Source organism: Lutra lutra, chromosome 4, assembly GCF_902655055.1.
Source record: "Lutra lutra chromosome 4, mLutLut1.2, whole genome shotgun sequence".
Lineage (NCBI taxonomy): Eukaryota > Metazoa > Chordata > Mammalia > Carnivora > Mustelidae > Lutra > Lutra lutra.
In genome coordinates, this window is record NC_062281.1 from 141160674 (window position 1) to 141176631 (window position 15958).

At 45.9% G+C, this 15958-nt stretch overlaps 1 protein-coding gene across 1 annotated transcript in view; it reads left to right on the plus strand.

Moving 5' to 3' along the window:
* Window positions 1-10341, plus strand: part of WLS (Wnt ligand secretion mediator) — a 103005-nt gene extending 92664 nt beyond the window's left edge. The window contains exon 12 of the mRNA XM_047727031.1: window positions 9381-10341. Within this exon, the coding sequence (XP_047582987.1) occupies window positions 9381-9490 (110 nt within the window). The 3' untranslated portion in view covers window positions 9491-10341. The remainder of the gene's footprint in view (window positions 1-9380) is intronic.
* The last annotated feature ends 5617 nt before the right edge of the window (window positions 10342-15958 follow it).

Below are 15958 nucleotides of genomic sequence, written 5' to 3' on the forward strand. Positions count from 1 at the left end.
CAGAACACTCTAGTTGGAGCCCAGAAAACTATATCCAATAGAATGTTGTTGCCATGGGATATTGCTGGGTTTTAGTAGTCAAATTTGAGAACCATTGGGTTTTTAATTGGCATTAATGAGGTTTTTACTGCAGGACATCTTAATGCCCTTAGTGCCTTGATTTTTACTATAGGTCCTTTTAAATGGGTGGGAGTAATAGCATTCCCCAAAATTATTGAATTATTTGGCCCTGGACCCCTTTTTCCAGGCAGTGCTTTTTTTTTTTTTTTTTTTTTTGGAAATGGTATTCTAAGGAACAGGCCTGGGGAAACACAATTATCCTTTTCATATGACACTTGCTGTATAAATGCAGTACATAAATTTGCCTGTGTCTTCTCTCTCCTGTTGGAATACTGACTCCTTAAGAGCAAGGACAGGTTCTTAAGGGTGCTTTGAAAATGTTGTTTGAATTAATGCTTTAGAAATAAGTGTTCTAGATTCGTTTTTATATTTCAGAGGTGGGCCATTGATCTTGAGAGCTGAGTTAAAAAGAGGGGGTGATGACGGTGATGGTGTGGGAAGTGAAGGACAGCTCTGTTGAAAGTTGGGGCTGTGGATGATTCTCAGCCACCATCCGCCTCAATACCATACTTGCCACTTCTGTGTAAGAGTGTCCTTCAGGCCTGTCTTCCTTCTTGCTCCTTGGCTGGTCACACTCCACGTGGGGAATGGTGGCACATAACCTCTCAAGTAGTGGACCTCCAGAACGCCAGCAGGAAGGGGTGCTGGGCTTGTGAACAAGAATCTTAATTTCATTTCGTGGTCATCCTGTTGGACTTTGACAGAAACCACATGGGCATGTCCTCGACTTGAGAGTATTGAGCAGGAATCCAGTAGATGAAGTTCCTGCCTTCCAGGGAAATTCCCCATAAAGCAGTCGCTGGACTTCCTGGGAAGTTGGAATGATACTACTAATGGGTAATAGTTACTGAATACTGACCACATACTAGAGCACTTTATGTAAACTATTCTGGTGGTTTGGGTTCGGTGACTCCGGCATACTACCTAACCTCTGTGCACCACTTCTCCCAGTTGTGTGATCTCTTAAAGTCTTGGAACTGTGAAGGTCTGTGGTTCTCTTTCTTCCCGTTGGCAAAGAGGAGCATCTCTTATGAAAGTGGCAGCTCAGGGGGGTGATTCTGTCCCAGGTAAGGGTTTTCCCAACACTGGTAAGAATTTGCCCATCCTAGCACTTTTAGGCACGTGGAAGCCAGAGCTGTGGCCAGCCCTTTAGAGGTAGGCTGACTGCCTGTCACCCTGTTGGGCCAAATGCTTGATTTGCAAGCCAGGTATTAGGCAGCTCCCATTGGGACTTCTTACTCTGCACAACAGCCACCCTCTGAGGCTTAAAGAAACTTTGCAATTGAGAATAGCCCTTCCCACAGATTTGGGCTGGGGGCAGGGAGAGGCAGCTTGACCTGTAACTTCACAGAAGGCTCAAAAGCTAGTTCTCACCAGGAGGTCCTATCCCCCAAATCCCTTGCCAAACGTATTTGTGTTTATTTGTTTTGGGATTGTCAGGGTGCCACTAGCATCTAGGGGACAGAGTCTAAGGATGCTAAGTGTCCTGCCAAGAGCAAAATAGTCCCCTGGAGTAGGGAATTGTCCATCCTAAAATGCCAATAGGGCCCTTGTTGAAAAAACAAATTTTCAAGCAGTTAAGTGGGCAGGCTCTTTTGGGACCCTGTTGCGATCATAAACACGAGCCACACACCTTAGCAGTTCTGTGATGGTGACATGATCGTCTGTGATTTCACAGCCCCCGCGAGCCCCCGGCCGCTTGTTGTGTCCTTCCATTCCCGCGTCGTGCTGTGACCTCGTGCCTTTGCAAGGGGCTTTTCCGCGTCGGGTTCTCGGATCATGTTCCTTCTCTGCCCTCCTTCACTTATCTCTTCGTCTACTGCCAGACCACACAGTGTCTCCCAGGAGTTACAGGATTTTGAAGCTCCTTGGAAAGAGCTAGTTCAAAGTATTATGGAAACCTAGAAAATGAACTCCTCGGGAGTTACACTGTATTTTTAAATTCTCTGGATCTCTGGATGACATCCCTTCTCCTCCCCCAGCCTTCCCATGCTCCTTTCCCTTTCTCGTGGAAAGTTTTTATTTTTAAGTTGGCTTGGGCTCCCCCGCTCCTTTGCTTTTAAGGTCCAGAGCCAAGAATTCAGATCTCTGGCTATGGAGAATGAATCCCAGGTGTGTGGTGCTTCTTGCCTTGGTGAGATGGACCTCTGGAAAAGGTGGTTTCTGAGGCAGCCAAAGGGGATAAAGAAAGAAAAGTAACATTGAGAGGGATTGTTTTGTTTGGACGTGGAGAGGAGATGCCAAGAAGTGCCAGGAGGGAGTGGGTAGGAAGGAAATGAAAGCAGAGAGCATAGACTTTAGCCTCTCCCTTTTGGTCAAGGAATGGACAGAGAGAAAAAAAGCAGATGGCAGGTTCTAGAAAGGCTGGCTTTCTAAAGAGCATTTTTTTTCTTATACATGTGTTTCTCTTTTACTGTGTGGATCGGAAAATGACCCTTAGAAATGAACCCCTGAGTACCTCAGTGCTTAGCACTGTGTCAGGTTTGATCAGATGGAGTGACCTGAAGCCCAAAGGAGGGACCAAGACACAGTCCCTGCTCTCATGGAGCTAGTAGCCTGGTCTGAGAGGCAAGGCTTCCTTGGCTGCCTCTTGAAACTCGGGACATGGCAGAATAGCTCTAGGCCGGAACACTTTCATGTTTTTAGCAGCTGATGGGTGCTGCAAAGTTATGGCGCTCTGGGGTCTATCTTCTAGATGGTTGATTCATCATAGTTGGTGACAGAAACGTTCTCACGTCAGTTATTTCATATACATACATATATATATATATATCTTTAAGTATAATCATTTTATGTGTGTATGTGTGTGTACATATTATTGTGTGTTTGTATACACACATATACAAACAGACATACAACTTTTTAAAAAAGATTTTATTTATTTATTTGAGAGAGAATGAATATGAGAGGGGAGAGGTCAGAGGGAGAAGCAGACACCCCCACCCCTGTGCTGAGCGGGGGACCCGACGTGGGTCTCAATCCCAGGACTCCAGGATCACGACCCAAGCTGAAGGCAGTCTCTCAACCAATTGAGCCACCCAGGTGCCCTGACTTGTTTTAATTTAGCAAAGATATTTTAGACCTCATTCTTTTAAGGACCTTCACATTTTCTGCCCGGCTCCTGCTACCTTCTCATTAAAGTTGTTCTTTTTACCTGTTCCCATAAGCAATTTGTGAATCATTCTAGTTGTCTTCCCAGGCAGACACGAATTGCAGCAGGCTGATGTTAACCTTAGGTCGGAGCAAAGATGGCATCTCCCAGGGGCTCAGCATCGATACTGTCCACACTCAACAAACTGTCCAAACCCCCTCAGCCACCAATTCGTGTGGAAAAAAAGTTGGAGCTGCTTATGAAGTCAGACAATTCTTAATAATAGCTTTCATTTCTGTATTCTTTCGTCTATAGAATTCTTGTCAGAAGGTTTTAGAAAAAAACTGAGAAACGGAATTCCTGACTGGATGACTGTGACGAAGGGTACAGGAGACGCTCTAATTGCCAACTGGTTGCTTTCTATTTCTATTCACACTAAATGTCTTCTGTCTGACACACTCATTCTGCTGGAAGCCACAGCAGCAACCCCGGGCCCTATGTCTTGGTAGCTCGCTACCACGCTGTGTCAGTTTTCCTGCCAGAGGCTTCTAAGGTCTCCTGCTGCTTGTTTCACAGGAAAGGTGGCTTTGGCTTTTGTTGCCTCAATAAATGTTTGGTTTGAGTCATGAGGCTTTGACAGTGGCTGCCTTTTATTGAGGCCTTTCCCCTGGTTGCGTATTAGATGACCCACCCATGGCTGGCCTGGCTTCTTGATGTCTGTGAGCAGTGATGGAAGTGGTCTTACCACCAGGGCTGGACTCAGACTCTGAAGTGGGTCTCGATATCCTTTTCCTAATGAAGATAGGAAGCCTGTAACAAGCCATCACCAGCCGAGCACCTCCGCTCTGCTGAATGGAGCTGGGCACTTCCCATCTCGCGCCTCTCCCAGGGCTGCTGTCCTTCCAGTGACCTGATCTTTCCTTTCCCAGGCAAAGTAAATAATTTTTTCCAGCTCTTCGAATGACTATTACCCTACCCTCAATCACCTTCTTGGGAGGAACTTTCTGCTTCCTAAATTTATCAGTTTGGGAAGCCTGCTATTGCAGATACCACAGAATGAGAAATCTATGTATTTTTTCATAGTTCTAAAGACTGGAAGTCCAAGATCAAAGTCTCGGCAGGACTGGTTTCTTCTGATGCTTCTTTTCTTGGCTTGTAGATGGTTATCTTCTCTCTGTGTCCTCACATGGTCTTTCGTCTGTGTGTCTCTGTACCCTAATCTCCTTTTCACATAAAGACATAGATCATATTGGATTAGGGACCTTCTCTATGACCTCATGTTAATTCCATACCTCTTTAAAGGCCCTGTCTCTACATATAGCCATGTTCTGAGGTACTAGGAATTAGGAATTCAACAAATGAATTTTGGAGGGATATTATTCAGCCCATAACATTAAGATTTCACTCAAAATGCCTAGGTTTTATTGTGTCCACCCTCTTGCAGTTGCCTGGTTCTTGGTATCTAGAGGTACTTTGGAGGTAGGTGGGGAATGGCTCACCCCATGCCTGGTATAAACCACCTAGATGCCTGAAAGTGACTAAGAGATGGCTGGATCCAGGCCATTGTGCCCCAACCCCTTGAAGGGGTCACAAAAACCAAGCCATCCTGAGGAACACCTGTTTTCCAGGTGAGGGTTCCATGGGGAACACAAGAGCTGCTGTGCTGGGCTAAACCACCCACACACAGTGGAGCAGGGAGGACCTGGATTGGTGTGTACCAGGAGAGTCTTTGTGGATGCTGTAATGAACACTTAGTACCTATCAGAAACTGCAGTGGTTATTTATATTCTTTGAAAAAAAACTTTTTTGAAGATTTTTAAGAACCTACTCTCCACTTAAAAAAATGTATATGTATTTTTGTGTGTGTGTGAGAGAGCAGGAGCAGGGTGGGAGGGGTAGAGGGAGAGGAAGAAGCAGGCTTCCCACTGAGCAAGGAGCCCAATGAGGGAACTCCATCCTGCCACCCTGGGATCACGACCTGAGCCCAAGGCAGATGCTTAACCGACTGAGCCACCCAGGCGCCCCCTACTGTCCAATTTATTTTTAATACCCAAAGTGTAGGAGGGACATAACCTTAGAGTCAACCGTAGTCCTTTCCATGGAAATAGTTTAGCTTTACAAATACTCTACTCTCCTTGTATTTTTTAATTCTACCATGAACCAGGCTGGACTCTATTACAAAGTTACCGTTTGAACTTAGTTTTGAAGGTGAATAGGAGGGAGGTCAGTATGGGACTAGAGAAAATTCCACAGGAAAGAATGAAGTCAAGGGTGTTATAAAAAGAACATAAGCGGGGCACCTGGGTGGCTCAGTGGGTTAGGCCTCTGCCTTCGGCCCAGGTCATGATCTCAGGGTCCTAGGATCAAGCCCCACATCGGGATCCCGGCTCAGCGGGGAGCCTGCTTCCCCCTCTCCCTCTGCCTGCTGCTCTGCCTACTTGTGATTTCTCTCCCTCTATCAAATAAATAAATAAAATATTAAAAAAAAAAAAAGAACATAAGCTTTGGAGGTAGACATAGATGGTTGGGAATCCTGGCTCCAGTGTGCACTGAGTCTGACCTAAAGAAATATGAACTCGTGGTGCGGGAGCTATCTGGCTTCCAGGTCTGGTTAACACGGTGTTCATTCGCCTTGGTGGTTGTGAGGACAGAATTAGGTAGCCCCATAATGTTCTAAGACTGCTGGTCTCCCAGATTCTGTGAAACAATCTTAGAGTTAACCTTAGCACATTTTCTTTCCTTTACTACAGTAGCCACAGATACACAAGGGATCGTCATTAAAATGTGGCCAGTCTTAGGGAGCTGTGGTAATTGCTGTCTCATTATAGCGTAGTTTATAAAGCTTTCTGTGTCTCCGGGACGTGTTCCAGCCAGTGAGAATCAAGCAGCAAGCAGCTACATACCTGTGGATGCCATATCATAAATATGGATCCACTGATAGTCCTTGGTGAGTAAATCCAATGCCAGAGACTAGTCCCATTTCACAACAGTTAGACAGAAACAAGCCCTCATCTCCTTGTTAATTAGCTGAGAGCAGCTGACACCATAAGCAGGGAAAGAGATTTACTGCAAACTGAAGAATTCTTGTCTTTACCTTTCTTAATTTTTTCCCCATTTATTCTTCTCCTCTTCCCTAAACAAGAAACATAATGCATTTTTGGAAAGGGTTTTGTGGATTTTTGGTTTTCGATTTTGTTTTGTTTCTTTCTTTCTTTTTTTTTTTTTTGCCTTAGAAAAGACTTTGAGCATGTTTATGTACTGAGTAGCAGGAGCCAAGAGTGAGGGAGAATAACAGATGGAGCAAGACCTTGGCAGAAGTAGGGGTTGGTGGAATTTGGAAAGAAATGGAGGGATTCCCACTCCTGCCATGTTACTGCCATATTCCCACATTCACTCCCTAAGGGGGATGTGGGTTGGGGGAGCTAGCCTTCAAGGTACAATAAAACCACACGTGAATGAATCATAGATTTGTCCAGCCAGGGTCCCATTGGTCTGGGTCCTTATCCCAGCTCTGCTGGGAGCAACCTGGTTCACATCAGAGAAATTAATTGCCTATTTGAGCCTCAGTGTCTTCCTATCTTATAAAGAAATACAAGGCATGCTGACCTGCTCCTAGTGCATAGGGTAAGTACTCATAAGTAACAGCTCTCTTTGCTACCCAGACACGAATATTGTGTGCTTTAAATTCTCTTTCATCAAATACGGAAGCAGAGTTAACATGCTGCACATCTCATCCAGATTATGCATGTATATGTTTGTGACCGTGACACATTGTATGTGGACTCATCGTCTGCTGGCAGTCTTGCTGGTTGGTAGGAACAGGGTTGTTTACAAAGAGTTAGTGTAGCCTAAAGGTTTTGACAGCCTGCGTTCCTGAGCCTATTGGTCTGATTTGAATCCCACATCACAGGTTCCCAGTCTGGCCCTTGGTCAAGTTACTTAACCTCTCTGTGCCTCATCTGTTTTCTCATCAATAGAATGGAAATGATGACAGTAGCGATTCTGTCAAAGGGCTAGTATGAGGATTAAATAGTTAGTATTTGTAGAGTGTTTAGAACAGTGTCAGCACATGAGAAAGACCTCTCTGTGTGCTTATTAAAGTAATTTGGCTTAAGTGGTGTGGAGGATCATACACATATTTTAGGACATGCTAATGAGAATCGCATTTTAAGCTTAAAGAATTAGCATCTTGGGTTCAAAACCTGAGGAGAATTACATTCTAGTGTCTATTTTTAAGTAGTCTTCAGTGAAAGAGATTCTTTAGGTAAACTCTTGGAGGTGCTAATGGCTTTATTGGGGCGGTCAGGACTGTCTTTGGAATTTTAATGACTCACGCAGACATCCACTTCCTGACTGTGGCTTTGAAGTTTTGATGGCTCACCCAGATATGCAAATCCAGAACTAGCTTTGACCCAGAAATTTGAGGCCTAGGCATTGTGCTAGACTGAGGAGTGGGCTAGAAGTTGCAACAGTGAGAATGCAAGCTGGTGACCTGGGAAAACTTGCTTGTTGTACAAGTAATGGTTCAGTGTGGCCTCTGGGGGCTCTGCGGAAGGCTTCTGTAGGCTCTGCACCCCATTGGTCTGTGTGCTGGCCCAAGGGAGGATAAAGCGGGATGTGCTGGAGGTTGGCCTGAGAGCCCCTTTATTACTTGCTCTGCCCCCAGTTCTGTGGGTCAGACCCTTGGGCAAATAGCCCTAAACACCATGAGCAGTCCTCTGCATCAGCTCATGACCCAGCTACTGAAAGAAGGGAGTCTCTCAGGTAAAAAGCCGCAGACCAGCGTTTACTAAGACTGATGCTGCCGCACAGCTGCTGAGAAACGGGTCTAAGTGAAAAACTAATACCACATGGCATATGTGAGGAGCTCCAGCCTCGCAGCCTGTGGGACCAGGGTGTGGGGTGACTCCTGGGTTCTGAGGCCTGCAGATGCGTTGAGGCCCAGCAGTTCTTAGATGAGTGACAAGACATTAGTTGTAAGCATAGGGCTGAAGCTTTCTTCTAAGTTTCAGCCCCAGTTGAAAGTGCACTTATTTATTTAATTCTGTGCTTTGAACTAGGACAAACTTTAGTCCCAGAAAATATGTGTACACAGTAGAAACATAAAGCTATAAATATATAAAAGCATATATTGTAATAAAATAAAATATAACATATACTAAAAATAGACATAGAACATATACAAATCACAGACCTAACCCTGACCTTTCATTCTCCAGCACCTCTTTCTGTAAATCTGCAAGTCCATGCGCATCCCACCCAGACACGTCTGAGAACAGTTAGGTCCTGATGTTTCCCATTTTCCCTTTGCCAGTTACATTTCATTTAGTTTGCCTCATGGCAGGTAGGATGCTTTATTTTACAGAAACATATTTTTTCTTGCTAGTGGAGAAAAGACTACATTATTCCATTCTAGCAGAGGAATATGTCTGTCAATGATGAGGAGTCCAAGACCACAGGTGTCGAGTACAGAATTCCAGGGGCAGCAGAAGATTTTGAGCACATTTCTAGGACTTTTTTTCCAGGAGGAGAAAACCCCTAAACATTTCTAAACCCAGTCTGTTAGTAAATATAGGCAGGTCTTGTTTGCCCTCGCGTGGCATAGCTGCTTTGTAAATTACTCACAGCAAGTGTGTCCGTGCCTCACTCCCCATCCCTGAGGAGGCGTGTTGTGCTGGTTTAGCCCTCAGCGCAGGCCTTGGAGTCAGACTTTCCTTCCCTGGCCAAGTTCCCGGCTTTGTTGTGTGTCTGCCTCTCCACCTGGGGCAGTGTCCTTACTTCCCTCCCTGTTTCCTCATCTCTAAAGCTGCTGGGATCCCAGCGCCCACCTGGGGTGGCTCTTGGGAGGATTAACTACGATTACATATAAAGCCTGGAGAATGGCGTCTGGTACAAAGTAAGCTCTCATTAAATGTTAATAATGACTACACATGATAGAAGCAGTATGCTGACTCATCTATCATTAATATCTCCTCCCTGAGAGACAAGAATGCTACGAAAGTACCGCAGAGCCTGAGTGAAGGGGGTGCACGTTGGCCCAGGTGTTTGTGCCCTGGTGGTCTCTGGAAGCTCGGGATGTGGAAGAGGGCTGGTGTTGGGGCAGCCGTTACGGCAGCGAATGCCAGCTTCTTCCTCCTCGCACATATCTCACACCAAAAACCTGTTTCAGGTGATCTGGGTGTCCACAGTGGGGAGGAACTACAGCTCACCACCACCATCACTCATGTGGACGGACCCACCGAGATCTACAAGCTGACCCGCAAGGAGGCCCAGGAGTAAGAGGCTACAGCACCCGGCTGGGATGGTCCCGCATCTGGGCCCCTCTAGCTAGAGCGGGGAGCGTGCCCCAGAGAGCTCAGGCGCAGAGGAAAGCTCCAGGCTTCTGGCTGTGGTTTCCTGGACCAGCGGCAGAGACGTTCGTCAGTTCGCCTTCCGACTGTAGCTCTCGGAGGACAATTCCCGCGGCCACTAATGCGTTGTGTATGATAACAAAGCCTCTGATATGACACATTTTCTGTGATCATTGTTAATTAGTGACATAGTAACATCTGTAGCAGGTGGTTAGTAAACCTCATGTGTTGGGGGTGTTCTCCTTGGGGGATGGTTTGGGCCAGATGGGGTCTATATGGAGTGGAATATTTGACTCTCTTTCCTGTTTTAGATTCTAAGATAGATTTTAACATCTTTGCAGGCCAGGATAGGCTGTTGTCATAGTCTTCTCAAACCTAGTCTGTGACCACTTGTTGTTTGTTGGGGTTTTTTTTTTCTATTTATATCACCAAGTAGCCTATTGAGTTAATATTTAAGTTGTCAATAGATGTGTGTCCCTATTTTTTATGGCATAATATAAAATAACTGAATTTCATGAGAAGGTCTATTACACCAGGGGCATTTCAGCTTTGAAACCAAATCTGTATATCCAGTACTAACCAGTCTGTTGGATGTGGGTTTTAAAAAATGTTTGCTAAACTACCCGAGTAGGATTTATTGTATTAAATGGCCTTTGGGTCTGAAAAGCTTTTTTAACCTCTTGCTTAAAATGTGTTTTCTTTTGATAAGATGCTTCCAACAGCCTCCAAAAGTGTAGATCTGATCATTTAAATAAACCTGTATGTATGTGCCCTTATGGATATGCACACGTCGTCCACCTCCTCCACCACCGCTCGTGCCCGCAGGATCTTTTCCCTGCCGAGTCTGGGGGTGGGGGTGGGGGAGAACCGGCTGGGGAAGCAGCTTTATGAAAAGTTAAAATATTTTGCCACCAAATCAGAGTGTTTGGGGGGTGGTATCAATTTCTGGAGATAGGATAATACTTTCTGTGCTAGGCTAGCAACAAGCGCTCACACGTGTGGCCCCAAGGGTGGGGAAGAAAAGTTAGAGGATGTACAGACAGACATCTGCACCCCCACCCACTTCCCAAGTAGCCTGTTCCATTGCATTTTAACTCTGTCATCTGAGAGGCCACGTGGCACAGCAGAGAGAGAGGATACCGGATCGGGCGTTCCAAGGCACGGTTTCCTGTCATCATTAACAAGATGACCTTGTTGAAACCTCCTGACCGAGCTGTTCCCTCACCTACAGACTGACATTCATAACCTTTCATCACTTCACAGGGTTGCCCTGCCAATTAAAAGAGTTAGAGTCTATGGAAATGTTCTTACGCTATAAGCCATATAAACGTGTTCTTCCTGGAGTCGAGAAACCATTTTGTGAGTGTTTTTCACACACACGTGCCTGCAGGTCTGGGGCGCATGCCATGGAATTTACCCACTCCGCAGCCTCCATCCTTTCTCGTCCCTGATTTTGGCTAAAGTCACACTCAGCCATGATGGAAAGACACACACACTTTGGCTTTGGCGTTTCTCCCGGGCCTTTTCCTATCCTGGTAAACACGTGATGTATGCAATCAGACACATTCGACATCTACTTTCTGATCAACCACTGCGGTGCCAGGAAATCCATGTAGCCTGTGCCTTGCCATCGGGACGGGAGGACGAATATAAAATGTGACTAGTGATCTCCTGTCCCAAAGGATGGAGGGAGAGTTTCTTCTAAGGAGATAGGAAAGGCTTCAAGTTGGCCTTCAAGAAGTAAGATTTTACAAAGACTGAGGGGCAAAAGGGAAACACGGTCCAAAAATCATAGGGGAAGTAAAGAGCAGAGAAGGTTTGGATGAGGCTGGTCCTCAGGCCTGGCTGGCACATGGGAGGAGTGGAAACAGCAGATGAGACCCGTGTCCCTTGAGCCACAATGAAAAGGGTGTTGAATGCTGTGGTAAGAGCTGTAGGACAGAACCTAAGGTGTTAGGCAGAGAAGCGATACGATCAGAATGACCACTGGATCAAGGAGAGGCTGGACGGGCTCAGCAAAGAAATTTCCAAGGCCAGAACTAGAAGACAGTAGAGGACATGGAGAGGAAGGGAGTTATTTGGAGATAAAACTGACATGGTTTGAGTGTTCTGAATGTGAGCCTCATGAAAATCCAGCGCAGCGTCAAATCACAAGCAAGCCGTTGCTGAGTGAGGGAATGGTAAGGCCTGGGACAGAATTCACGGTTCCTAGAGATGTGTCAGTGCATCTGTTACTTAAAGGTCTGTAAATAGTAGAAGTCAAGCCTAGCAACCTTAGCGCGAAGAAGAACTTTACAAGAACTTTCCTAGAGTAGCTCAAGGATTCATGGAAGAGTGGAATTAACCAGAAAGATTAGCAACTGGGATAACTCTAAGTGACCCCAGCACCAGGAATTCATGGACCTTTCACCTCAAGCTGTACCTATTTATACCTAGTCCAAGTCTCTGTCTCACTTCAAAACTAGGTGGGAGTATGTAAGCAGCTCAGCCTCAAGCAGCTACCTGTTCCTTTGCCAATCAACCATGTTCAGGAAATCGAATCAAATAGCTGCTAGTGGCTCACCCCGTGGATTGGGGTCAGTTTCTGAAGAATCCATTTTGAGCTGGGTAAACATTCAGGAAAGATCTGCCACAATGAGCAAGACGATGAATTTGGATTTGCTGGGCTGAATTTTCAAAGCCATCTTCTGGAAGAATCGACAAGATAACAATTAGAGGTGAGAGATAAATACACAGACCACTGGGGTAGGTTTGGTAGTCCTATCATCCACAATAAGAAGTACAGCTGGGACAGAGCATCAAAGCATCGGGGAAGGTAGCTGGCAAGAGTGGTGAACTGGACACAGCCTCGTGAGAGAGAAAATGAGGTTAGATTACACAGAAAAATGCAAGTTATGTAAAAAGCCAAAGAAAGAGCCAGATTCACGGGGGAAGGAGTTAGAAAGCCTGAGAGATCTGACAGCATTTAAGGAATAAAACCTGTTAGATTTGGTGGTTTGGAAGGCTATGACCTTCTCAAGTGGCAGGACAGAAGTTAGACGTGGAACAGAATTAATGGGTGGTCGTGTTGGGAAGGGAAGAGGTAGGGCAGTCTCTCCGGGAGGAACCAGAGTAAAGGGAGGGCTTGTGTTTTGTCGTTTGAGGGGAGAACTGGACAGAGTTTGTAAACCTGAGGAGTGAGAGCCAGCCCTGAGGTGAAGATGACGGTGAAGTAACATAAGCCCCAAGGAAATTCAGAGATTAGGGATCAAGAACACAAGTTAATGGGTTAGTTTTGAACGAGTGAAAGGATACTTTCATCCAGAGATGGGAGAGAAATAGCGGATGGATGTTAGAGGAGAAACGAAGTCCAAAGGAGAGAGGTTGCCTCCTGTCCCTCGGGGTGTCCTGTCATCTCCACAAACATGAAATGAGTGCTGGAGTTCTCAGTTTCAAGAGTGCACATTGAACCCAACCATTTTTGATCGATGGAAGGTTCAAGAGACTCTCTAAGAGGTGAGAAGAAGCCTTTATTAAGGACCATTCATCTAAAGAGAAAAAATTACTGGCCATGTATATCACCAGTTCTACAAGCTGTCCTAAATTGTCAGGTAGCTTTGAAGAATATGATAGAAAAGAAGTAGAAAGCTTCCCAATTATCTGCTTTTTTAAAAATAAAAATCAACATATTCAACAAGCAAATGAAATACACTTCCCGTTTCAAAGAGAACAATATCAGTTTTATGTGGTTCAGTCGCATTGGGTATTCACGAGGTGTTCCTACAGCTTCCCCTTCTGGGAAGGAATTGTCCGTAGTAACCATGTAAGTGGTTCCCTGCGTGATCTCCAGGTCATTTCTTCGTCGGAGCTGAGTGGATTGTGGCAACAGCCCTCATGCCTGAGTCTTTCAGCGTCTCTCAGAGCTGGCAGAGCCCTGAAGTCACATCCTGGCAGGTACTTTCGAGAAGGTCAGAAGAAATTCAGAGTGGAGATTGGTTTTGGGTCTCATTCTCACCTGGACAGTTCTATAAACTACACTTTATCAGCTCCTTCAAAATGATCCGGATGTGAGAGGCTAGCTGGTCACACTAGGGAACCTCACTAGATGGCTGTTCCCAATGATCTCACAGTGCAGCGGGCACACACTTCCTGCGGCTCCGTCATCCCAGACACATTCGCCCTTTGCCGTCGTTGGGTAATCATGGAGACTAAAAGAGGACACAGAAGAAACAATGTCTCAACCACAGTGAAGCCTGAGGCTTCCCTGAGCCTCCAAAGAAAATACACACAGCTCCATCCAGAGTGCCTAGCAGAGTGTGGGAATTCAGTCGGGGAGGGTTGTGAGCCAGTGAACACATGTTGGCTAATCCTAATCTCAGTCTGACTGCAATGGAAACATACAGTCTTTGGGACCCTTTTTTTTTTTTTTTTTTTCATTCAAGCCAACCTTGCTTCTTTTGGGATATGTTAGTGGCCCTGACTTGGCTGAAGTCGCCAGTACAGTCTGACATTCATGGGACTAGACCTTTGTCCCTGTCTTTCCAGCTCCGTTCATCCCGTGGTGCTACCAGAACCATCCTGACTTCTGCAAGCTTGCTCTCACCCATCATGTTTTGACACGTGACTGCTTTGGCTGGGTAGAGATACTGGTTTCCAAGACTATCTTCAGTGATGCCTTTTCTCTGGACATCAGAGGGTCTTCTAGGCACCCTTTGAACCATCCAGTGTCCTGAGCTGCCTGTTGGGAGCAATGCTCTTGGCTTCGGTTATTGAGACGCTGTTCAGTATTGAGACCAGCCCTTCCCTTGTGGCTTGTCCCTCCCAGGTCCTCTCCCACTCAGGCCTGCTCCCCTCCAGGTTTGTGTCTCAGTTCCAAAACCCCTCCTGAAGACATGGTTTCCAGACCCTTCCCTTGTGACGGCTTGCTGTTAACTGCAATCTGGTTCCTCACTGTTCCAAAATGGGTTACTCAGACTGCAGTGTTGCTCCAGGGAGCACAAATTAGTGTGAAAATAATACTTCTCCTGGGGCTCGACATCCTAAGAAAATGGCACCAGGTTTTAAAAAATACCCACATCTTACTTTTTTGCCTCTTGTGACCATGTAACCACTCAAACAGAGTTTTAAAAATGAGCATCACCATTCGTTTACATTCAGCAATACTTTTCAACGTAATTATAGGACTTTGCAAGTATCCCAGTGATATTTCACTTTTCTCACACAGATTAAAAGGTAAAGCACACTTTTAAAATAAGCACAGTTTGAAATATAAATGCAGGTAGCAAAGGCCTTTCCAAGTGCAAAATGGGTTGGTTTCAATTGCCAGAGGATGTACAAATCTATCCATCCAAGACCAGAAAACCCTCCCACAGCTTGGACATCTCTCCTTTGTTCAGCTTTCTTACACACGCATGCGCGCACACACATCCCATTGCTGTGGACCTCTCTTTCTTTGTGTGTGTTTTGTAAAAAAGAACTTTATAATTTACCTATTTTCCACGTAAAATCACCTCTTGACAGTCACATAGTGGAGATCCTACTTCACATGATAAAGAATGAGTCTGGGAGAGGTAAAGTGATGAAGTTGAAACAAAGAGATTTTCAGTCCCTGAACCTCCCTGTCTTTTGAGTAGCGTATTTGTAGGAGAAGCATCAGGAATTTTGTTTTGAGCTGCAACTCTCATTAGAGCAGAATGACCTTATTAGGGAGATGTTATTCTAGCCTCAAAAAGAGCTTCTCGCTCTCCACTTCCATTGATGGCAAGTGTCTGCCCTCTTCTGGCCAAATGGAGGATGACAACGACCGCTGAGCAAATTCTTGGGACAAAAGTTAGACCTTGGAATCTGGGAAGTGTGTAGGTGCTCCAGGATAATTCGTGCTTTTTAGTGAATTCTGGTCCTGGCTCTGCATGTAACTTTGCTTTGGGACGCTCAGGGCACCCAAACCACTCTCCCACACGCCCCCCCCCCCCCCGCCCCGCCGTCCCTTGAACTAGGTAATCTCTAAACTCCTCACCAGCCCTGATTCTAAGAATCATAAAGGTGGCTGTGTGCTAATGATGTCCTATAGAAATAAGGAGCACCTGATCCGGATCCGCTGGGCATTGCTGTCTGGCGTTGGGGGGAGGGGGCGCTAGTATAAATAGGTCGCAATTAGTTACTGACTCTGCAGGCCCACACTTCTCCTCGCCCTTCTGAGCTCCATCTGGTAGCTCCTGTACCCAGCAACCCTTTCCAGCGGGGTGAGCCCGGGTGTGAGGGCCTTCACTCCCAGTTAAGCAGACTGTCTCCAGTTCAGGGACACTGAGAGACTGAGCTACAGCCTGGAGCAGCCACCACAGGAAATCTTCCCACCAGATGCCTGGCCGATGTTCCTCGCACGCTGACCCAAAGGAAATGCTGCACTAGCAGTGCAAGG